Source organism: Falco punctatus (genome assembly GCF_963210335.1).
Source record: "Falco punctatus genome assembly, chromosome: Z".
Taxonomy (NCBI): Eukaryota; Metazoa; Chordata; class Aves; order Falconiformes; family Falconidae; genus Falco; species Falco punctatus.
Genome location: NC_137586.1, coordinates 43,620,834 through 43,645,996, shown reverse-complemented (window position 1 = coordinate 43,645,996; position 25,163 = coordinate 43,620,834). Strand labels below are relative to the sequence as shown.

The following is a 25,163-nucleotide window of genomic DNA, read 5'->3' as shown; positions in this document are numbered from 1 at the left end:
ACAGCTCTTCACCATCAAGGTATTGCCTGCACATGCACATCCGCCACCCAAGCCCTAAGAGCCTCAGAAGGAGCCCTCTGACATTATTGACTCCATGCCACCTACTCCCTTGGTTTTGGCACAGCAAAGAGGATGAAGGAGAGGATGGGAAGGTGCAGAAGACACTCCTGCATCAGTTTCCCCATTCTTGTCCCACCTGTAACGTGGAACTCCATGTGGGTCCAGCACAAAGGTGAAGCTCCTCTTGGGGCTGGTGGAGAGAAGGTGGTTCTTCCATATACATATGGGACAGAAGGAGTTTTCCTGAGGCTGTTCTCTCCTCTCTCCCAAGTTTTTATCTTTAAAACTTTAGTTTTAGTGACTTCAGTGTATTATCGAAGTGGGGAGCATTTCTATAGAAGAGTTCTGGATTTTTTTGTTGAACTTATTTCATGTTAAGTGCTTTTCATTGCATTTCTCTCAGCAGAATGCAACTGAAAACCCACTGTGATGTGATGTGTTGCTTACATTCTGTAACCGGAAAAAAAAATACGGAAAAGCATGTTTGAAAGTCATCTGAGGTATTTTCAGAGGAATGTGCATAGGAAACGGACTGAAGGGTGTCTGCTGTCACCCAGCATAGGCAGAACATTGTCTTCTTGCTCCTTCAGCTAAAAACAAACCACAACTCTCAAACCTGAAAGCACTTCTTATCCATTTGGAGTGAAAGATGTGAGGACACTCACTTATGGTTTTTACCATCCAGTATGGACAGTTGACCTTTGCCTGTCCGACCACTGCTTCTCCAGACCCATTTCCCTACAGGCATCGCAGCAGTCCCTGCTTGTACCAGGGTATGGAATCAGCTGGGAGCCAGATGCCTCTCCAGTTAGTACACACTTAGGAACAGGCAGGGGAAATAGCAGGATAGAAAAGGCAGGGGAGAAAGGTGTTACTTTTACTGAACTAAACTTTCTGTTACCATTGCATGGCAAGCCCCTAGAGGATTGTTAAAAGGATTAGAGAATCAGACTGGAGAAAGCACCTCGTATTAACTTGTTGAAGAGCACGAAAATATACATGAATTGCACTCTCTTCTTTCAGTGAAAGGTTCTGATCATCTAAATTGAGTTTCCAAACCTTTATCAAAATTGTTTATAGTACTAGCTCTCCTCTAGAAAGGCACAGCTTCTATTTACAGAAAAGGTCTGAACTAACAAAATGTTTTATTCTTTTTTTATTCTGTTCCTTGCTTTTATTTATAATGCATTATGTCCTCAGTTGAACACATATAAAAGCTTCCTAGTTTTAATGATCTGTCTGCCTGTCTTTGGACAGACCTTTTGGGGAGATTTTTCTTCCTGTTACGTACGAATGTAGAAATGCTGGGATCCTGTGTATTTAAAATACTTGAGAATCAAGTGATACTAGTTTTAATCAGGATGAGAAAACAACACATTTAATAACCCATCAAACAGTGGGTTAAGCATCATGCAATTCTTTTAAATTATATGTTTAAGGAAAGCATTTTTCTTTAAGTCTCCACTGAAAGAAACTTTCATTCACTTCTTGTATTTAATAAGTATACACCTGTGATTTTGCTATTAAGCAAATTCTCTCTCTGCATACAGTTACAGAGCTCTTGAATACTCCATGTTGGCATTATAATCAATACTATAAATAGAGCAGAAGAAAAGAGGATTTTTCTGTAGCGTGTTACCAAAAAGCAGCTACACAGTATAGGCTTTCTAAGGAAGCTGCCCTTCATTCTGTGAAATCAAGTCAGCTACAATCCCAATCAAAATCTTTTCAACTGCTGCTTATATAGCGGTCAAACCAATGTTTTTTAAACACAGACACAAAGAAGTTGAGCTCTGAATTCTACACCAGTCCCATTGCATATATTTCTGTTCATGGTTTTTGAAGTCTACAGATGATATCCAAGTCTTTGTAGATACCATTGACCAGTAAACATTGGAGCTGACTTAAATATGGCTATAAACCACCGCATATCATTTTAAAACCAGACAGTTTCAAAACTTGCAGTCCTGTTAGAAAACTGTGTAGATACATGAAAAATAGTTAATTCCAGCACAAATATAAACAATGAGTCTAGAAGGTTAAACATTTTACAGCATAAATGTAAACTTAATAATGAGTTTTCAATACCTTTAAGTGTATTTCCAAAAACAGGAGCCTGTTTTTCAAAAATTAAATGGCCTACTGAATCAAGGAAAGGCAAACCATTCTCGAAGTATTAATGATTTTGTGTCTTCTCATCAGGTACTTCCAATTGTGGTTTTCTTCAGCACAGTAATGTCCATGCTTTACCATGTTGGATTCATGCAATGGCTCATTGGAAAGGTATGAATTTCTGCCAGTAGGTACTCATTTGCCTAGTACAGGACACTTCATGGACACATATAGCCAAACTGTAGTATTGCTCCTGACCAAGATGTTCAGGGGCAGACATAGAAAAAGTAGTTGTTTATTTTTAACCTAGGAATAGTTCCAGGTGTTACTACTACTTCAAATTCCTAATTGGCATCATATATCACACTTTCCTCCCCCTACTTTTATTGCTAATGTCATAGTAATTGTTAGATTTGCCTAGATTTGACTAGTTTTAGCTTCCCTTAGATGCCATGTTTGCTTAACTCTTCCTTTCTGCCTCCCCCTCTCTCAGTCCCCAAGGTGCAGGATTGAAGTTACATCACAGACAGTGGATTTCTGCTTTCCACTAAGCATTGCAGTAGTAATTGCATATAGCTTCCTATCACAGATCCCCACAATAAGATCGGAGGCCTGGTTCCTTACCTCATGCTCAAAGTGTTCATTTCTGTCAGGTCCTGTGCCCAGTGCCAGTGTCCACTAAGACAAGAGCAAGTCCACAGAAAGTTCACTTACTGCCCTGTCCACCCAATGAGCTTACCATATGGGGAAAAATATCTTCCTGTACAGTGGTAGTAAAGGTTATTTGAAGATACTCTTAAATTAAAAGTCCTTTTTCCTTCTCATTCACAAGATTGCTACATAAGCACTACCAATGTCAACTAGCTGAAATAGTGTGCTAAAATCTCTATGGGGCATTTTTAGCCTTAATCTAAATTTCACTTTTTTTTCCCCTTCATATGATCTGAGTCCCTTTGAACAGGTACATAAGTAATAAGGGCACATCAAAATATCTACTTTGATTAATTTAGTTTAACAATTTAGTGCCCAGGAGGAGTCTGGGTTACTCTCAGTTCTGTTAAATTATTCCCTCTCTGGCTTATTTTAGCACGCTACTATTAAATGAATGTGCCATGTCTTGAAGCTGAAATCATTAACTCAGGAATGCAGAAAATATTTTAAATTGTCTCAGAACTCTCACATTGACATGATTAATTCAAGAAGTGTGTGGAATAGGCAGACCAATATGTTTGTTTGGGGTTTTTTATATCATTTTAGGTTGGTTGGATAATGAAAATTCTCATGGGGACAACTCCTGTTGAGTCTCTGGTAGCTGCAGGTAACATATTTGTGGGACAGGTGAGTTGGAGCATAGAAAAACATAGTAGTACAGGATTACTGAATATTGTGAAATACGCCGCTCAGTGAGCATCTGTGTATACAAAAATCATCATTTCATACGAAGCTAGGACTCCAATACAGCACGACTGGTGGTTAATTTCCAGAATTCCAGTATGTTCGTATGTCAGCAGTGATGCACAATGTGGAGTGAGTTTTGGGAACCATATGATTTCCCAACAGAAAGTCAAGCATAAATGCAGATGATAGATCTCCCTTAAAATGACTACCAGACTACTCCAAGGCTATGAAGAAGTAACAATTTCAGGGTTTTTTTAAATTGAAAAGGCAAATGGGACGAAAAGAATGCACATGAGGCAGGCAAGGCAGGAGAGACAGACAATGCAGAAAACTAAGAGCTAGCACTGGCTGTGCAAGGCCTTACCTACAAAAGCATGGGACAGTGTCTAACATTCCTCTTTACTGGGATATCCATTAAACCCCTACTACAGGCTTCAAAGCAATGTGGAAAGATCACAAAGAAACATCCAAGCTCAAAAGTGACATTAGCATATCAGTTATTTAGCAGTACTGCATCACTGTATCACACTGCTTCAAGACTTAAACTAGTACCTCCACATGATACTGCCTCCAGGATGTGCCCACACACATACCAGAGGGGCTGGGAGGTTTAAGCTACCCATATCGGCTGGTTTCACTTAACACACAGCCTTGCACAGCCTTACTTGCACTCAGACCTGTGGCTATCCCTAACTTACTCAGAACTGGATTAGGATTTCTTGGCAATTTCATTGGGCCTTCGGGAGAGACAGCAAGACAGCAAGAATTGTCTTCAGACAAGATGGATGTTGGTACAATTTTCCTTCTTGCGGTAAAAAAACCCCAATCTGTTAATGTTGAGAGCACTCATTAGCACTAAGATTAACTAGTCAAAGACACCTAAGAAAGCATGATGCAGCCACTCATTTTTCTGCTCTGTTAATAAAATAAACCTATCAGGGTTTATGAGGAAATTCTTAATTTGGTAGATGTTCTTCACTTCCAGACAGAGTCGCCCCTCCTGATACAGCCTTTCTTACCGTACATCACCAAATCTGAACTCCATGCAGTCATGACAGCAGGATTCTCAACTCTTGCTGGAAGTGTCTTAGGAGCATATATTTCTTTTGGGGTAAGACATGAAACAAGAAATATACTGTTTATCTGAAACCATGTTAAACATAGAAACCCAGCTAAAATGCCTTGGAATTATACTTTGAGTCATTCCCACCGCCACCACCCCACCACCCCTTTTTTTTTTTTCTTCTGAAGAAATTAATCACAAAAAAAACCCCTGTCCTCTGACAGTAAAAAGGATACCAAGATCTGACCTTGAAGTAACCTGTTAAGTAGCACAAATGTCTGCATAATGATATATAGAGACTTCCTGCCATAGCTGCAAAGAGATGACTGATTTGTATACTTTCCTACAGTTCAGATGAACTGACATGTAGAATACACTAACTGATCAACACTCCCACTTCTGTGGCAGTGATACAGATAAAGTCCTTCAGGAACTTGTGTGCTAGCCATATGAGCCTGAAGAGTTGACTTGTGACTGAGGTTCTAGTGGTGTTGTATAAATACAGGTAATAAGTGTCCCATCTACTAAGGGGCTGGCAACATAAAGCCAGAAAAACATAGCTGAAGGTTTGGTTTATGATCAGGGTCACTGGAGGATAGTTGATGAATATGTTTGTTCCATGTTTGAATAAAATACAGTGGAGAGGCAGGGGCAAGAAGGGAGTATTAGCCAAAAAGACTGAGAAAGTAAAAGAAGGAGAGATGGAAATACTGCAGAAGTTACCAAAGGAGTTGTTTTCTGTAGAAATTTGTGGAAGAAGGGTTGAATAGAAATTATATTAAGCCATGTAATTTTTTTTTTATATAAACACAGCTTCAAGGGACAAAACCAGTTTTCTGTCTCTGCAACACACACAGAGGGTGTTAAAGCAGGCTGGCTCTCACTCACCTGCTCTGCTGTTGCTACACCTAGCTGCACTTGAAGGACCTGGCTTTTTGTGTAGTTTCTTTTGCTTTCTGGCTTGCCACTAGAAAGGAGTGAAGCAGTTTGCATCTTGGAAAGATTATTCCATACTTCTAACTACTTAGGGTTTTCTTGTCTCCAGTTTGCTTTCTCCTCTATTGCTCATTCTCTTCTTTATGATCAATGTGAACTTTTTAATGACCACCTGTAGAAAAATCACCCAATCATCTAATGATTTTAATTGCTTTCCTCCATGTTTGTGTATGATGTGGTTAACACAGCTTATTCTTCTGTCACCTGGAATTCTAGGTTTCCGCCTCCCACCTAATGACTGCTTCTGTCATGTCAGCACCAGCATCGTTAGCCACTTCCAAACTATTCTGGCCTGAAACTGAAAAGTCTACAGTAACTCTGACGAGTGGCCTACAAATGGGAAAAGGGTAAGCTGATCTAGGCTGTAGTTAATAATAATAGTCATGCAAAAACAAGATTTGCATGACATTCACACATAGGCTTTAGGGGCAGTACATGGTAGATGTGCAAGCAATATATTACACACCAGTATATCCCAAATGAGTATTATTTTAATTCAGATGCAGTGTTCCCCATTACAATGTAAGTAGGTGTCACTACTCATTGGGGCAGGCACTGAAATGCCAAGGACCTGACCCAGACAGTAAACTCTCAAAAGAAAGAGGAAAATGCCTACATGAGACGAGTCACCAAGGGATTTTCCCATTTGCTCTGTTGCTGTCTTTCCTTTGTAATGAATCTGTGAATGTAAACATACAAAAGCAAAGGTGGAGCAATAATTTCAACAATGACAGCACCTTACTTGTCACCCATCTGCAAGGAGACTCACTTGCCTTGAGAATGACAAGCAAAGCAAAATCGTTGGTAAGGAGCTGTTCCTGTTCTTTGGCATTTCTGCAAGGGCTGCCTGAAAGAAAACCAGTGCCCACTCCCTCACTCCACCAGCGCCACAGGCAGCCATAGTACTGAGACCTGATCCAGATCTTGCCCAACCCTGAATGTGCCAGAATTCATCCTCAGAGCAGCAAAAGGATACCCTTCCAGTGGCTCCCAAGAGGATCGAGAGCAAAAACCTATTCTACCTCATCATTTTTTCCCTATGAGTGATCAGATAGCTTCAGTAGTAGATGTAACTTTTAGTTCTATGATTTGTTCTTGAAATAAAAAATGTTTACACTCTGATTTTCTTTTAATTGATAAAGTGAATCAAAGAACCTGCTGGAAGCTGCCAGTCAAGGTGCCTCTGCTTCCATCCCGATGGTAGCAAACATCGCCGCGAATCTGATCTCCTTCCTTGCCCTGCTGGCTTTCCTTGACTCTGCTCTCTCTTGGGTCGGCAATCTGTTTAACTATCCACAGCTAAACTTTGAGGTATGGTCTCCAGGTCCTTCATGCCTAATGCATGTCTTTCTCAAATTAAGTGCCTCTGTGGTTTTGTTGTGGGTTTTGGGGTTTTTTTTTAATATGATCTAAACCCACATATTTTCATGTGCATGTTCCTGAAAAATGTCTTTACAGCCAAAGAAAAAATTGTTGCCATGTAAATACTTTATTCATTAGTCCATGTATAGCGAGCAGAGTATGTTTGCAAATCATTTTATGCTATTACCTGCTGCCTCTGACTTGGCAGCCAATCTTTCATTTACACACTTGTCAAGTCATTAACACTTTCTTCAGCTAAATATTAAAGTGGCTTTAGCTTCAGAAAGTCCCATCAAGCCCTTAATGCTCACTAGCATCACTTAGATAAGGACACTGGGGCAAGGCCAGACTTGTCTGAATCCACGCTTACTCAATACCACAGTTCTCAACACAATTAAATTGTAAAACTGCACCCAAATCACTCAGCTGGGAAAACAGATTTTAAACAGGACTTCCTTTTTAACATGTCATTACATCATTTCTGACCCAATGCAACAATCTTAGTACAATGGGTTTAGGCTTTTTGTTTTGCAGGCTTCTAAGGAAAGTCCTGTGTCAAATAAAAATAATACAACATTGTGACAAAGGTGCTGCTGAAGTAAATAGACACGCAGAGCAGATGTGGCTTCAGCAACATTAAGATGTTACCCTGCACAGCTTCCACAGATTATCCCACTGAACAGACACCCACAACAGAGGAAAGGCCCAAGTATGCGTACCTCAACCACACTGATGCAAGGGCTGGTATTTTAATAACTGCTGGATGGAGTAAGTTTTGGACACATAGATAACCCACAAGGAGCTGAGACCCACAGACATGCTGCATTCAGCCAGCCATGCCTTTTGAGGGATACTAACCTCTAGCCTTTTGTGGGCAGAGAAACCAGTCGCAAATAGTAACTGTTTAAACACCTCAGTTACATTCACTAAGGCCAGATAATCTGATTAAACCCTTTCACAACTGGAGCTATTGTCACTCATATAAAAATATGCTATACTGTGATATGGGATTTTTTTTTTAATTTGCAAAAAACTTTTAATGCTGGGAAAAAGGTACAGATTTAATTATGTCAAATGCACAGTTTTTATGCAGAGACAACTCTTTTATTTATATCAGTTGGAGTCCAATAACCTGGTAATTAAGCATGTTCATTAACGCATTTGATTTATCAGTGGAAGAACTAGAACTCTCAATTCTCTAATCAGCTCTTTAACTCAGCCTTCCTTCTTTGCTTCAAACACTATGCCCAGTCTGAAGCTATTGTCGGAGAAAAAAGGCACAGAAACTTTTGTTTTACTTTAAGTGTAAAATTAGGGATGTACATAACTGCTTTGTTATACCTAGATTTTGGGTTAGTCTTTTAAAAATTACTCAAGTACACCTTACTATTAAAATCCCTCTATCTCCCAGACTGTTGGAAGTAATAATTCAAGGCCAATTTTCCTCTGCTGAAATAAACCCATCCTTATTTTAAGTTTAAAGAACTTATTGCATGGCATTGTTCTTTGACCAACCATATCTTTTGACCTGCTTTGTCTTACATATTTTGCAGAACATTTGTGCTTATGTCTTCATGCCATTTTCTTTCATGATGGGGGTAGACTGGGAAGACAGTTTTATTGTCGGCGGACTACTAGGTTACAAAACTTTCTTCAATGAATTTGTAGCTTATGAGCGCCTCTCAAAACTGATTCACAACCGAAAAAAGGGTGGGAGCATGTACATTAATGGTGTGAAACAGTATATGAATGTAAGTAACTATTCTACAGATTTATTTGATATAATAGTTTTCTGTTAAAACTCACTTTATTTTTCAATATGGGCATAAATGGATAATGGTTGCATATTATTCTGAAGTGTGTCTTTCAGTGACAGAGTTCAGTTATGAAAATGCAGCATTGCTTTGTGAGGCCACCATGACTGTCATCACACTAGCTATCTCAAACAAACATAGCAAAAGAAAGGCATAGTTATGGGGGACATGAAGGTCCCACAGGACATTGCACTTAAAATGAAGACTGTCTTCAAGGTGGGTTTCTTCTCACATCATTTGTAGCTAGTACTTCCCTATGGGATATTCTCCCTGGGCAAGAAAAATCCTGGGCAAGAACTGGAGGATCCTCGTGCCTGCAGAGGGTTAGCCAAGCATTAAGCTTCAAGAGGGGTATCCAGCAAGCTTTAGGTGGTAGCATTTAAGTTATTACTGGAACACCTCTGATGGACATTACTTTCTCCAGTAATCTCCATCAGAGGTGTTCCAGTAATACAAGAGGGCAGTAACACAAGATGTGTTATTACATTGCATACACCTCCCTTGCTGCACTGAGTCCAATCAACTTATTTCAATCACCAAAGAAGTTAGTTTGCATGAGGATTTCCAGCCTGGAAACCTGGGCCCACCTCTCATTCATACATCCACCCAGATTCACCCAACAGGATACATAATCCTTGCTACAGTGCACTGAGGAAGAAACCTAGAGGATGGCAATACGAAGGACATCCTAGATGCGTGCACAGGGGCAAAAAGCATGCAGTGATCAAGGCTGACCTCTGCAGCCATGACTGCTCCCCATATGGCATTCACACGCACAGCCTGCGCTGAGTTTGTCTTCAGTCTAAACACAAGCAATGAAAACCATGATATCTGGCTTAACGCCTGCACTGGCCTTTCTTCCTCAAATCAAGACAAATTTTCACCATAGAGGACTTAATATGGAAAAATCCTTTTGTACAGCTTTTAATTGTCATTTAATCTGGGGTGGTGCTGTGGATACCTGCACTATATACAAAACCAAACGCATGTTCCTGACCACTTGCATCCCTCATTACCAGAACATATTTCACAAGTGGAGGTAAAAAGCCAGGTGGTCTGATCAATTACTTACACGTTTGCCTGAGCATTACTAGTGTTCCTGGAATTCCTGGAAATAGGATCTTGGCCTAGATGGACTTTTGATCAGCTCAGCTACAGTCATGTTATGTTTTATAAGCATAATATGGCTCTAAACTCCTGAATAAGTGAAGGGTTTTTTAAATCTGGAAGCCTTAAAATGCAGATCACATCAACTGTATTTCATCTTTTTCGTCTTTTTTTTTTTTTTTTTTTTTTTTTTTTAGTAAGATGTTGTTTGTATAGAACTTCCATGTTCACTTCCAATACATAGGAAGAGCTGTACTAGCTTCTGTGGTAAAAAACTCTGACATATAAAAATCATTTTGATTCCTAACACTAGTAAAAACTGCCCAGTAACCATTTTAACTATGGTACAACAGTTCAGGCGAGAGTGCGCTTGACTTCCACTTTTAATTTCTCTTCAGCTTCAAAAGTCTCCAATATATCCAGGCACAGATATTCAGCCAGAGTGAGCAAACAAGCAGTCTTCTGAACTCCCTCACCTGTGCTAGTAATAACAAGGCTACCCGTGTTCAGAGCTAAGTGCAAATGAAAGCAAGGAAGTCACAGTACACAAAGCCTTTTCTAGGAAGAGTAGGTAGAGTGGGTACTTGAAAAGCATTTTCCTGCATATGTGCAGAGTGACTGAAAATACCTACATACTGGCTTTTATAAAGCAGGAATGGAAACAGAGAAGCTTTTAACAAACACGAAACATACCAGAACACTCATTCGGGCATCTTCAGCTTGGGCCTAAAACACATTAAATAGGAGTTCAGATTCATTTGCTCTCCTTTCCCAAAATACTTGAAGTACATGTATCTGAAGGTTTGCAAGGTTTGTAGCCTGATTTCACCCAAAAGTACTTCTGTGTCCTGTAAGGGGTCCCTCAATGGGGGCAAAGGCCAACCCAACCTTGCCTCTGCTCTGAGGTCCAGACGGAGGTGGTGCTGCCCAAGAGGAGGAAGGTGACTGAAGTCGGGAAGGTAATAAGCTGCTAATGGGGAATGCAAAATCATAATGTCCCTCTGCCTGTTACCACACCAAAGCACCCACGGAGACACATTTCCTTGTTCTCCTTCTGTGCCTGGGGCGGAGTACACACAAAGCAGCTTTGTACACAGAGCCCTCTGCTTGTTCAGGGGCAAAGAAGTCAGGGACACATACCAAAACTTGGGGTTTCAATGACGTATTGTAGAGGCAGTCTAGCTATGAACAAGAAGCTGGTTAAAGGTCTCTGACTCATACCTTCAGAAAACAGCAGCCAGATTGTCACTAGTAAGATAAGAATTATTTTTTGTCTTTAATTACTAGTTCTTGATTCAATGAGGCACAGCAATATACATGAAAAATCAAACCACTACATGATTTATGAGTCCTCACACAGGCAATGGGTATGAAAGCCTGCACCTTTCAGCAAGAGAATGAGCCTGTCTTGCTGAAAGCTGCACAATGGGGCAACAAGCAAGCAAGCAAGAATGATTTCAATCCTCAGGGCACTGAGCCACAATGCTGTGTTTTCATACTTGTAAATAAACGCAAGAGTCTCAAACCACTCAACAGGGTGTGTGTTTGTTTTCCAGGTTCGCTCTGAAGTCATTGCTACCTATGCCCTTTGTGGGTTTGCCAACTTTGGCTCCCTCGGACTGGTGATAGGAGGCCTCAGTAAGGACACCGCTCACAGAAAATTTATTTGGCCAGCAAATCCCAGTGAAAACACCCGCAGTACCAAACAGGCTGTGGGTGAAGCTTAGCAGCATTAGGGGATGAGCAGCTGCTCTGCTGAGACCCAGCACCCAACCGTGCATGGAAAAGCTCACAGAGGGCCAGAGGCTTTGGCATGGAAATTCTGTGACAGGGGCTGAAGGCAAGGGGAGGGGACCAAGCCCTGCCAACAGGACTCCCAGTCCAGCCCTCACACCACAAACCTGAGCTGCTACAGCCCTTAGGCTTCAGGAGAAGAAAACCATCTCGGTAGCCTGCTGGTTTGAAAGACAAACTTGGCTGTTTCCTGTAAAAATATCACCTATGTGCAGTAGGCTCATAGGGAAAGGGGGCAGGGCAGGGGGCAGGAGGAAGGAATGTTGGGGAAAGGCTTTTCAGATCTCAAGGGAAAAAGAAAAATTGAAAAATCATCTGGGTTCCTCACTGGGCAGCCAGCATTGCTGGCAGCTGCCTTTACCCTGGAGACCTAGCGGGCCCTGTAGTGCCAGTAGTGGGACAGCACGGAAGAGCAGCACCCAGCCATGGGGGCCAGACGCCAGTGCTGTGCCTGGCATTTGCTTCTGAAAGCTGCCATCAGCCAGCACAGACATGCAAACTGCCAAAGCAAACAGAAGGCGCCATTTTATACACAAGCCACCTTCTTAACAGAAAGCGCCAACACTGGCGCTAAGCCTTCAAACGGCCCACTTAACTTGTCTCATTTTCCCTCCTTGTTTCTCCTGTTTCAAACTGCAGGGTGCGAATTTCCTCTTCTAGTGGAAGAACTGGCAGGCTCATCTTTTTTTATATGTATTTATGGCTGACACGCGCTTTCATTTTCTTCCTAGCAAGCATTGCTCCCTCAAAAAGAAAAGAAATAGCTGGCGGTGCTTTCAGAGCTATGATTGCGGGAACTGTCGCCTGCTTCATGACCGCCTGTGTTGCAGGTACCGTACCCGCTCTTGGTGTCCCCTGCAGCCGGTGACCACAGGGTGGCAGCGCGTCGGCACGGCAGGCACGGCCGAGCGGCGCCGGTCACTCAAACGCTGGTATTTTCGGGTTTGGCAGGATTAAAACGCATTATGCGACGAAAAGTTCCTGGAAACTAGAATATGAAAAGATTTATTTTATCACTTCCATTATGTCTTACCCCCTACCCGCCACACACACCCCCTTTTTTTTTTGTTGTTGTTGTTAGTCTGTGTGTAACACATGACTCATGAACAAAGCAAGTTATAGATGAGTTAAAATCCCTCCCCCACACCACTGGCTACAGAAATACAAAAGTAATTACGGAGCAAAACTGGAGAAGTGGAAGGAAAGGAGGGTGGAACAGAGAAGGAGCGAGGGCGAAGCTGAAAAACTTTTTTGCCTTAACGTTAAAATGACATTCTGGGATGCTAGTGCTCCCACAGAGCATTTGAATTAATGAAACTGTCCTGAAGTGGGATTCAACAGCAGATCCTTATTCAGTCTTGCCTTCAAGCTGAGTAAAGAGCCATTTTAGGGAGGAAATTAAAAAGAGTATAGTATTAACAGTACAAGAGATTAATTAATTGACCAGATATGATTCAGCAGGTAAAATTTATCTCCACTATTGAACAATCCCTTTCCCAGCTTTCTTTCTGAGTGTGTGATATGCAGAATTGCATGATGAAGGCTAAAGCACTCATATTCCTCTAGTGATGAAAGATCTTGGTTTTTCATGTAGCTGAAAACAGCATGTCTGTTTCTACCACAGCTTCCCTATCCTTTTGTGTTCACTGCAGCAACAGAAACATACACATTTTAAGGATAAGCCCGCACTATTTTCTGAAGGTTATAGAACTAGTACACTTGAAATGTCATTATCTCACAGCTCTCTGTGAAGTTTTAACATGCAACACTATTCTGTATAACTGAGGAATCAGGGAGCCTTACTAAAATGTGTCATTTCACAATCCTGGTCTTAAGAATAACATTGCCAACAGCCACTGGGAAATCTTTCCAAAACAATAAAATCTGCTTTGGAAAGAAAATTACATCCCACCCACTCCTGCCATGACAATGCTTTCCTTATGCCCAGAAGAAGGTAAAAGAGCCAAGCAATTTCTACTACCCCAGTTAAGAACACATTAAAACTGTGTCTGGGTTCCACAACTATGTACAAGGGGATGTTACTTGGATATTTCCCAGGTGGCTAACAAGGCTAACATCTTGGCTTGCATCAGACACAGTGTGGCCAGCAGGACCAGGGCAGTGATTGCCCCCTGTACTGGGCACTGGTGAGGCCGCACCTCGAACGCTGTGTTCAGGTTTGGGCCCCTCGCTGCAAGAGGGACGCTGAGGTGCTGCAGCGTGGCCAGAGCGGGCAGCGAGGCTGGTGCAGGGTCTGGGGCACAAGGCTGGTGGGGAGCGGCTGAGGGAACTGGGGTGGCTTAGCCTGGAGAGGAGGAGACTCAGAGGAGACCTTATTGATCCCTACAACTACCTGGAAGGAGGCTGTAGGCAGATGGGGACAGGTCTTTCCTCCCAGAGAAGAAGTGACAGGACCAAGGGGAAACGGCCTCAAGATGCACAAGGGAAGGTTTAGATTGGATATTAGATAAAATGTCTTCACTGAAAGGTTGGTCAAGCATTGGAACAGGCTGCACAGGGAGTGGTGGAATCACCATCCCTGGAAGTGTTTAAAAAATGCATAGCTGCAGTGCTTAGGGACATGGTTTAGTGATGGACTCGGCAGTTGTGGGTTAACCGTTGGGCTTGATGATCTTAAATGTCTTTTCCAACCTAAATGATTCTTCAAGTCTTCATTCTTCATAGGATTCTTGTCTCTTCATTACTGCATGGATGCTGACATTACTGTTTATAGGAAATTTTGGAGAAATCTAGCAAAGCAAAGATGAATAAACCATAACTATCTCCATTTAAAAGAAAAGTTCCTGTATTTACTTGTACTGCTATAAATGCATCATTGCATCATAGCTCCATTTTAGTTGATGAAAGCACACTGGCCCTGCAGTGGAAGAGCCATTAGCATACCTTTTAGTAGCGTTAAAAGGGGCAGAAAAAAACAATAGTCTAAGTGGCTACTATAGTTTAATTTCTACCTACAAAAAAATGTTTGTGGTCACCCCTTAATCCAGTTCTGTAAAATTATTTGGATTTGTTAAAAATTCCACAATCAAGGATTTCAATCTTATACCTTCACAGAACCATCTTGGGGAGTGATTTTGTGTCAGTTAGAATGTTTCATCTGACCATGCCCTAGTGACTGATATTCCCAGGTCTTCCTCTTCATTACTCATTAAGAAAATTTTACTTACTTCACAGGAATGCTGACTGTCCCTGGTCTGGAAGTTCCTTGCCACGTCTTACTAGGAAATGCCTTCAGCTCCACAGATTTCCCTGTCAACAGCACAGACCTAGTGGAATGTTGCCAGCAACTCTTCACCAGGTATTGAGCAACTCTTTATCCTTCTATCAGCATAATTGAGGGAGCTCACATATTCTTTAAAAGCCTAATTTTATTTTTTGTATTTAGCTTTTTTCCTTAGGCACTTGTTTTCCATGAACTTGCATCTTTTGAAGAAATTGATATTTTAATGCTTCTAAATTTCTTCCCTTTTCTTGGGCATTTCTCTGTTACATGCCAAACAGAACCAGACCCAACAGAGAAGACAAAACATCTTTGTCCAAACCTAAGCTCCCTAAAAGGCTAGAGATAGATTATGATGTAAAGATTCAGTGGTCTATCTCAAGGTCACCTCAAATAGTAACAAAAAGTGAATCAAATATTTGAACCAATATCACATGAACATAGTATCTGAACATAAGTCTAGCTGAAAAAAGCTAGGAGCTTTTCCTTCTGCTGTCTATGAATCTAGCTGAGCGTAACAGTAATAATGCTTGTTTACATATAAAACTTTACACACATTTGAAGTAGAAAAATATTCTGAGGTAAATTGTATTTGATAAAACTCTATCCAAGTTAAAGGAAAAAAACCAGCTATGTTAAAAAAGGAATATATTCAGACTTAACATTATCCCACAAAGAACCAAAGGTACACATATTGAGGTTATGGCAAGAAACTTTTACATTTGTCCTAATGTGCTGGGTTTTTTTTTTCCATTTTCACAACTAACTGCTTTAGAAATAAATACTCTAATTCACCTTTTTTCCATGCTATTGAAAATACAAGAACATCATCCTTCTTTTCTCATTTCTTTTAGCAAAGACAATGCTCTAACGTCAAGCACTTGTCTACAACAGAAATATACAATGCAAATGTAACAGTGATGTTGCTGTACTCTAACCTACAAAAATTCTTTTGACAAAATCCTCAGGCTTTTAAGAATTGTTTTGATTTCACTGGATCTGCCTTCATACCCACTCGCTTAACAAAAACAGGGGGGTTGTGTGTGTAGTAGAGCAGTAACTTATTACATCTTCTCAGTATCAAGACTTCTGGCAGCATGAAATTTAAAAAATTTCACATGTTTAACTCCTCATGTCAAGAATCAAAATTTCAGTTCTAACTTCAGGTGATATTTTTTCCCCTGTGTTATTCTTTTGACACATTTCTTCTTTCCATGGCTTGGCATAAAATGTAGTTTTGAATATTGACATATGCAGTATGTGAGGTGGCCTTATTTTTATGGTAACAGTTTTGGATTTAAACTCTTAATAAAAATGTAATTTCAAAAAATCATTCATGTTGGTGTCAAGATCACCAGCTTCTGCCTGAACATCAGCATTTGCATACCACAGATTCACAGAATGGTCAGGGTTGGAAGGGACCTCTGGACATCATCTCGTCCAACCCCCTGCTAAAGCAGTTTCAGCTGGAGCAGGTTGCACAGAATCAAGTCCAGGTGGGTTTGAATGTCTCCAGAGAAGGAGCCTGCACAGCCTGTCTGGGCAGCCTGTCCCAGGGCTCTGTCACCCTCAAAGAAGTTGTTCCTCATATTCAGATGGAACTGCGTGTGTTGCAGTTTGTGCCTGTTGGCCTATGTCTTTTCACTGGGCACCACTGAAAAGAGTCTGGTCCCATCCTCATGACAATCACTTTTAAGATCTTTGTATGCATTGATATTGGTATGATCCCCTCTCAGTCTTCTCCAGGCTGCACAGGCCCAGCTGCCTCGGCCTTCCCTCATGAGGGAGATGCTCCAGCCCCCTCACCCCCTCGGCAGCCCCCGCTGGCCCCTCTCCAGTCGCTCCCTGTCTCTCCTGAACTGGGGAGCCCAGCGCTGGGCACAGCACTCCAGGTGCGGCCTCACCAGGGCAGAGCAGAGGGGCAGGACACCCCCCTCCACCCGCTGGCCACGCTCCTCCTGATGCAGCCCACGCTGGCAGCGGCCTCCTTGCCCACCGGGGCACACTGCCGGCCCACGGGCCACTCGGTGTCCTCCAGGCCTCCCAGGTCCTTCCCCGCAGAGCTGCCTGCCAGCAGGTCAGCCCCAGCCTGTGCTGGTGCGTGGGGTCGCTGCCCCCCGGCGCAGGACCCTACCCCCGCCTTTGCTGAGCTTCATGACGCCCCCCCCGCCCCACTGCCCAGCCTGCCCGGGCCCCGCTGAACGGCAGCGCAGCCTCCGGGGTATCAGCCGCCCTCCCAGCGCTGCACCACCAGCAAACTGGCTGCGGGCACGCTCTGCCCCTTCACCCAGGGCGCTGGTGGGTGGGCTGAGCAGGACGGGACCCGGTGCTGAGCCCCGGGGCACAGCGCTGGCTGCGGGCCCCCAGCTGGGCTGCGCCGCTGGTCACAGCCCTCTGGGCTCTGCCATCAGCCAGGTCTCAGCCCACCGCCCTGCCCACGCGCCCAGCCCACCCGGCCTGCGCTCACCTGGGGCGGCTGTGGGAGACAGGGTTGAAAGCCTTGCTGAGTCAAGGTAGTCAAGTTCCACCACTCTCCCCTCGTTTGTCCATCCATTCCATCATAGAAGGCTATCAGGTTGGTCAAACATGATTTCCCCTTGGTGAATCCATGTTGACTACCCCTGATAAGCTCATTTTCCTCCACATGTTTAGAGGTGATGTCCAGGATGAGCTGTCCCATCACAGTTCCAAGGATGGAGGTGAGGCTGACCAGCCTGTAGTTTCACTGCAAGGAATTTCTGTTCTTGCAACCTGAAGTTCCAAACCAGTTTATCATAATGTTGAATGAGTATCAAAAATTTCTTTGCACAGTAAAAATTATCTGTGATGCTGGCTACATTCCTTCATTCATATTTCTTCATCCTTCATTCATATTTCTTCACCACTCCAACTTTTCCTCATCACACTAATTTTAACTCTACCAGATTGCTACAAAGACAAGAACTTGCTGTATTTTCACCAAAACGAATGTTGAGCAATGTGGTGATGCAAGTTGAGGTGGACTTAAAAGAAACACTATGTCTGCGTGGCTGGGTTCGGACAAAATGGCCTTTATTGTTTATACAAACTATTTATATATCTTAGACAGTGCAGGTGTTAGACCCTGATAGGTTTTTGTGTCCTTCTCCTTGCTTGCTATTTGCTGTTGCTGTAGGTGCCCGTATGCTGCGGTTCTAAGTTCCGATTCTTCACACCCTGTTTACATACCTGACAATTTGTGGCTGTCTTAAAGGTACACGGCTAAGTCTTTGAAGTCAACTAACTTGTCTTCAGACCCCAGAAGAGCAACTGCTTCAAAGATCCAAAAACATTGAATAGTGAAGTGAAACCACCAATATTTCAGTTATTTAGGAAGATATACCCAAGGCACGGGTACTTTATACAGAAAACCAGGCATTACCCTCATAAAAAGGGAGAACATCTGGTCATGGCACACAGCTGATGTTTGGAAAATCCATTTAATTTCTCATGAAATTTAACACATTTAAAGTTGCTTTGGAGAAAGTGTGTCTCTGTGTGTGTATGTGCACATGCACAAGTGTGTGTGCATGTGGATGTGCATATGCGTGTGTGTATACATATACACACTATATATACGGGAGGTGGGGGGAGGGGTGAAAATTTCCATAAGAGAAAAAGAGTATATCTGATTTATGCTTTTCTCTCCTTCCCTAGTGTAAATCATTCTCAGGAGATCTTCCCTGGAAGAAACTACAGCCTGAGTTTCTTGAAAGGATGTTGCCAAATACTGGATCAACCTGCTTCTCATTGTACTTAAATTAAGCCTTGTCTTTTGGGTGGATAGGCCATAAATAAGAACTCTGTTCCTTGGTAGGAACATAATAAAAAATTTCCTTTTCCATAGCAAGTGTCAGACCCTCTCCCCACAACCTTTATGTTCCATCTCTTAGCAGCCTGATTCTTCTGACTTGCTTGGAATTACACATGAGTTAAACAAGACAAATGCAAGACACCTTTTGCTGCAGGTTTCTTCTCCCATTACAGATCAGAAGGGAACATTTCTGAGCTTAATTCTCCGGATTTCATCTCTACCCTAAAACTGCTGTATCTGTAGAATTAAACTACTGTGGGCAAGAAGAAAATCAGATTTAGAGGATATGACTGCCACTTATAGAAGTTGTGAACTAGAAATAATATTTAGAATTGCCATCCATTCCTAATAGTATTTCTGCTCTGTTTTATACCAAAGATATGTTTTTACTGCACGAAGATAAATTACTCTCTTCTCAGAAATCTCTACACATTTCTTCTAGTAACTATGGCTGCATGTGAACTGAACTGCTAACATGTGGTGCACCCCACCAGGTAGGTCACTGAAGCACTCAAATCAGGGACTAGCCACTTACTGTAAAAAATGTAGGTTTCCTGTAAAACTCAGTTTATTAGCTTAATCCTCTAGAAAATTATAAATGCCAGTATTACTACTACTTGTGATTTTTATCACAGGTATCATATTGTTAGGTGTTTTTCTTTGGCCTCATCCACCTAGATTTAGGAGACTGCATGTCAACCCCAGTTTTCAGTGTTCGTGAATAAAGTTGCTAATCTTGATTATGGCAGATATATACTCAAATATTTTATGCAAACCTGTGCTAAAGAAACTGCATGTGTTTGGTCCACCATTTTTAGCCAGCATACTGGTTATGGCAGGTTTATCTTTCAAATAAGTTTAGAGTCTGAAATAGAGAAATCTATTCTTTCAAGGGCAATTAATCCGAAAACATTAACTCTCACTGTCAAGCAGAACACATCCCACACACTCTGTTTATTAGTCAGTCATAACTGGCACTCTCCCTCCTGGGTGCTCCCTAACATGCTCTATTTAATATTAGGCTTTTAAAATGGCTGCTCTTCCCATTCCTGCAATTGTAACCTGGTAAAAGAACTATTCCAGCTAGTAAAGGTAACCATGCATGAACTTCTAGAAAAGCCCTTCATATAGCTTGAGGCACCAGCATTCCTCCTACAGAAGAGATGTGGAGTTTCTTCTCTTTTTTGACACTCTATAGCAGGATTATATAGAAGGCAGTTTTAGCAGAGGATATGTGACATTGCCTCTACCTACACATGGTCAAAGAGATTGCCCTCCTGGTTTGCTGATGGCTTAATCAGAAGATGATATACATGGGATGTTGCATGCTAAATGTGGCAAAAATTGCAGCAAAAACAGCATGGGATTGCTAAGTACCATCATGCTTCCAGGTGACAACTTCGCCTCTGTTGTGATGGTACTAGGAGTTCAATGTAGAGGTCTTTGTGTCTCTCTTGACACAAAAAGGGAGCTGTGCACTTCACCTACTCAGGTTTAACCTGGCAGCTTAGACCCTGAATTATCAGGAAATGAACACATTTCCAACAACGTGATTGCCAGCAACAATGAACCTGCAACAGAGCTGAGAAGAAACATTTGATTTAATGAAATGCTTGCTGGTACTTGTGGTGGCTTGATCCTGGCTGGATGCCAGATGCCCACCAAAGCCACTCCATCACTCCCCTCCTCAGCAGAACAGGGGATGGAAAATATAACAAAAAGCTCATGAGTTCAGATAAGGACAGGGAGATCACTCGGCATTTACCATCATGGGCAAAACAGACTTGACTTAGGGAAATTAATTTAATTTATTATCAATCAAATCAGAGTAGAATACTGAGAAATAAAAACCAAATCATAAAAACACCTTCCTCCCACCCCTCCCTTCTTCCTGGGCTTAACTTCACTCCTGATTTCTCTACCTCCTCCCCACAAGCAGTGCAGGGTGGCGGGGAATGGGGGCTGCAGTCAGTCCATCACATGTCTCTGCTGCAACTTATTCCCCAGGGGGAGGGTCCCCACACTCTTCCCTGGCTCCAAAGTGGCGTCTTTCCCATGGGACACAGTTCTCCACAAACTTCTCTTACATGAGTCCTTCCCGCCCCATGGGCTACAGTTCTTCATGAACCGCCCCAGCATGAGTCCCTCCCACGGGTGCCGTCCTTCAGGCCCAGCCTGCTCCAGCGTGGGTCCCCCGTGGGGTCACAAGCCCGGCCAGCAAACTTGCCCCAGCGCGGGCTCCTCTCCACATGGGGCCACAGGCCCTGCCAGGAGCTGCTCCAGCACGGGCTTCTCAAGGGGTCACAGCCTCCTTTGGGCATCCACCTGCTCTGGCGTGGGGATGCAGGTGGGTATCTGTTCCACCATTAACCTCCATGGGCTGCAGGGGTACAGCCTGCTTCACATCGTAGTCTCCATCAAGGGCTGCAGGGGAATTGTGGCTCCGGTGCCTGGAGCACCTCCTCCCCTGCCTTCTTCACTGACCTAAGGTGTATGCAGAGTTGTTGTTCTCAAATATTCTCACTCCTGTCTCCTGATGCAATTGCACAGGTTTTTTTCACCCATGTTAAATACATTATCCCAGAGGTGCTACCACCATTGCTGATGGACTTGGCCTTGCCCAAGTGGCACATCCCTCTTGGAGACAGCTGGCACTGGCTCTATTGAACATAGGAGAAGCTTCTAGCAGCTTCCCACAGAAGGCACCCCTACAGCCTCCCCCTCCACCCCTTGCCATACAAACCCAATACACACTCTGTCTTGCATAGATTCAAAGATCTACATGAACATTTTGGAAGTAATCGATTAAGTAATGGATGAAGCCTATGTGGAAGTATCACTGTTTCAAAGGTCTTGGAAAAAAAGGAGAACTTCACCTGCTTTGCAGCTACTGACATGGCAGTGCACAATATGTCCTACCTAATACAGATGACTAGTTAATGAAACACAGGTGGCAATGACTCTGTCACTCTCAGAAGCTACCAACTGGGTGGCGGTATGTATCTGATACTGCCTTGTGGAGATTCCTACTGTAGAATTCAGTGTGTTAGTTAGTCACTAAAATTCACCAGTAATAATTCCAGGAAATGTTTTATACAGTGCAGTGAACAACAGTTCGAGGAAACATACTGTAGCCTTTATCACGCTGAAAGCATATATAATCAAAGAAAACTGTCCTTAATGTAAGAAAAGTTCTCTCTGGCCCCAATCTACAAAAGCACTGAAATATGTAAATGAAGGAAGACTGGCAGGTAATGGGAATATTTCTACTTTAATTGGCTGAGATGCAAATAGAAAAACAAACACACTTTTAGAAACAAGCTCTTTTTCCAATTCTACTTACTACAGCAGCACTTGCAACCTTTGTGAACATGTGAATAATTGACCATGTGTTGTGGTTTAACCCAACAGGCAGCTAAACACCACATAGCTGCTCCCTCCCCACCACCCCCCTGTCGCTGCAGTGGGGTGGGGGAGAGAATCAGGAGGTAAAAAAAGCAAAATCTGTGGGCTGAGATAAAGGGAGCTTAATAGGACAGAAAAATAAGAGAAAATAATAATAAACAATAGAAGAATTACAATATACAAAACAAGTGATGCACAATGCAGTTACTCACCACTGGCCAACTGATACCCAGCCAGTTCCTGAGCAGCAGCCCCCAGCCAGCTTTGCACCCAGTTCGTATACTGATCATAACATCCTATGGTATGGAGTATCCCTTTGGCCCGCTGGGGTCAGCTGTCCTGGCTGAGTCCCCTCCCAACTGTTTGTACCCCCCAGCCTGCTCGCTGGTGTGGTGGTGTGAAGAAGCCAAAAAGTCCTTGATTTGGTGTAAACACTCTTTAGCAACTCTAAAACGTCAGTGTGTTATCAACATCATTCTCATCCTAAATCTGAAACACAGAGCTGTACCAGCTACTAGGAATAAAATTAACTCTATCCCAGCTGAAACCAGGACATTATCAAAGAGGCAAGTCATGCACAGCAAGTTGTGGAGCCAGGTGTTCTCCAAACCAAGTATTATCTCTTTCTCACAAAATATATGAGTACAGAGGCAAGATGCTAAAGGTACAGAATATGAATACCAATTCTTTCCTCCTGCAGACTGAAACAGTTTTTGCTACACAGTGGTCAGAGTGCTTCCCACTACACAGTGCCATAAACCTATGGTTCCCAAATGTTGTGAGTCTGTGGACCACTAACAGACCTCCAAATTTCAACTAGGTACACTTAGCTTTAAAGTTGCTTAAGCATGTTGCTTAGCAGTGGTGTATAAGCTGGGAAGGCAGCTCTGAACCTCAGCCCGCCAGCAGTGGTGGAAGACAAACCTGTGCCTAGGGCATTGGCATGGGGCAAGGGAAGCTCTGTGCACGTGTAAGGTTCCTGTCTTGGGGAGCACAGAGCCCTGCTTGGCAGCTGGTGGCACGGGAAACATGCCCTGGGGGCAGCTGGTGTGAGGCACTGAGTTTGGAGTTTGTGGGCGCAGCTCACTCGAGTGGTACCATCCCAGCTCTGCAGGGAGGCCCACAGAACCGGTAGGCCTGCTGCTATTCTGTTATCTGACATCAAACATAAAAACCAAGTTGTTTACATCACTCTAACCTTAGGGGATTTTCACTGAAGCTGGTCTTACTATACACTCATACCAGTGTAAATCAGATGAGAATTTTTTTCTTTGGATTTGATTCTGATTTCAAGCTAGTTTTCAGTCCTATCAGTCCATATGAGCCAATGAAAGTGCTTCAATAAATACAATATTGTATAATGATCATTGCAACTGTACACATGCTTCTGTTTTGCCTCATGGAGCTCTGAATCTGAAACCTGAGAGCATTCAGAAAAAACAACTGGTGAAAATCAGTTTAATCTTTAGCTCCGAACTATTTCATGATGTTTTTATAGAGGAAAAAAAAAACCAAAGCATTTTCTTGTTGCTATGGCATTCTGCAGCATAGAGATTTGCTATAGCAACCAGTGTACTACCTCAAAAGGCATTGATCAGAATGCGTGAGTTGCCACAGGTTGCCATAGTGAAAACAGGTATTTTCTTTTTGCTATATTGATTGGTGCCTTTGATGTCAGGAGACTAGACAGGTCAGGGACATGGGAGCATGCTACAAGAGATTGTTCCCCGGTGGCAAGTACGTATGGCAGTTCAGGACCATGTTTGTCTAGATTAAATGAGAAAATCTTGAGTTTTTACATGCAAAATCTTGCATGTTACAGGGCTTAAATATATGTAAGAAATATTTTACTTGGGACTTGTTGCTTACTTGTTTTCCACATGCTGTGGAAGTGTTCCTACCTCAGCAGTAATTGCATGGCAACATTTGGAGTCCCCATGTTAGTAGGAATGGCCCTGTGTGTAGGATAATAAACCTGGGTTTGTGTCCAGTTGTGAGTTTTGTCATAGGCTCCATGTGTACTTGGGAAAGGCTCTCATCTCTGTGATGTCTCTGTTCCTGATCTGTAAAATGAAGCAGTAGCCTGGGGTGTTGCCAGCAGTTGCAGTACAGCAAAAATTGTTAGACAGCAAGAATGTGAGAGCAGCACTTTTGCAGTTGTGGGATTATACACTCAGGAACTGCCTCCGGTCTGGTTTTGTACTGAAAAGTAATGAGGAACTATGCATTAACATGCCTAGTTTCTGTCAGAGGCTCTTACACATGGATCAAAACATACGTAACTCCACTAGTCTGGCACTTTTCCTAAACTAACAGCTCTGGTTCAAATAAAGGAGGAGGACTGTGGGTAGGTTCATACCAATGCTATTTCCCCTCTCTAAAGAAACACTATTGCACTGCTGTAGCATCTGAGCCCGAGTAACAGCAGGGACACAAAAAAATGCGTGCCCATACCAAATCACTGCTGTTACATCGCAACATCCCAGCTACCTCCATAGCCACTTTGTTATCTCTGTGACACCAAATATTCCAAGTATCCTTAACCACTGACTGAACTTGTCCTGCAAAACTAGTTGGCTATTTGGCCATGTTACACCAATTATTACACAGGGAAAGACTCCCAAGTCTCTTATCTGTATATCTTGGATCATTTCTGTTATGGGTAGTTCCCCAGGAAGCCACTGAAAAGCCTTTATCTATTTTCAATTCACAAATACCATGTAAAAGACATCCAGCCCCCACAGTTTTTTGAATAATCATGCCCAGGCATTTAAAAAAAGGAATTTGTCCTTGCAGTTACACACTATTTTGGCAGACAGCTCATCTGAAGCTAACTGAGGTACTATACATATACTGCATAAGCGATTGCTGTATCTGGCTTAACCTGAAACCACCCAGGAAAACCCGTGGAATTCCCTCAGAGCTATCAGTTCTCTCCTCGTGCTACCTTGAACGCTGTAATAAAACCACAGCACAGCC

General features: G+C 42.7%; 1 protein-coding gene across 1 annotated transcript in view; it reads left to right on the top strand.

Annotated features, from left to right (window-relative positions):
• SLC28A3 (solute carrier family 28 member 3) overlaps nt 1-23,376 on the top strand; it is a 125,031-nt gene extending 101,655 nt beyond the window's left edge. The window contains exons 10-19 of the mRNA XM_080372755.1: nt 2,263-2,343; nt 3,430-3,510; nt 4,556-4,681; nt 5,846-5,976; nt 6,772-6,940; nt 8,545-8,742; nt 11,469-11,550; nt 12,438-12,536; nt 14,902-15,025; nt 18,623-23,376. Of these exons, the coding sequence (XP_080228881.1) occupies nt 2,263-2,343; nt 3,430-3,510; nt 4,556-4,681; nt 5,846-5,976; nt 6,772-6,940; nt 8,545-8,742; nt 11,469-11,550; nt 12,438-12,536; nt 14,902-15,025; nt 18,623-18,725 (1,194 nt within the window). The 3' untranslated portion in view covers nt 18,726-23,376. The remainder of the gene's footprint in view (nt 1-2,262; nt 2,344-3,429; nt 3,511-4,555; nt 4,682-5,845; nt 5,977-6,771; nt 6,941-8,544; nt 8,743-11,468; nt 11,551-12,437; nt 12,537-14,901; nt 15,026-18,622) is intronic.
• Nucleotides 23,377-25,163: the final 1,787 nt, after the last annotated feature.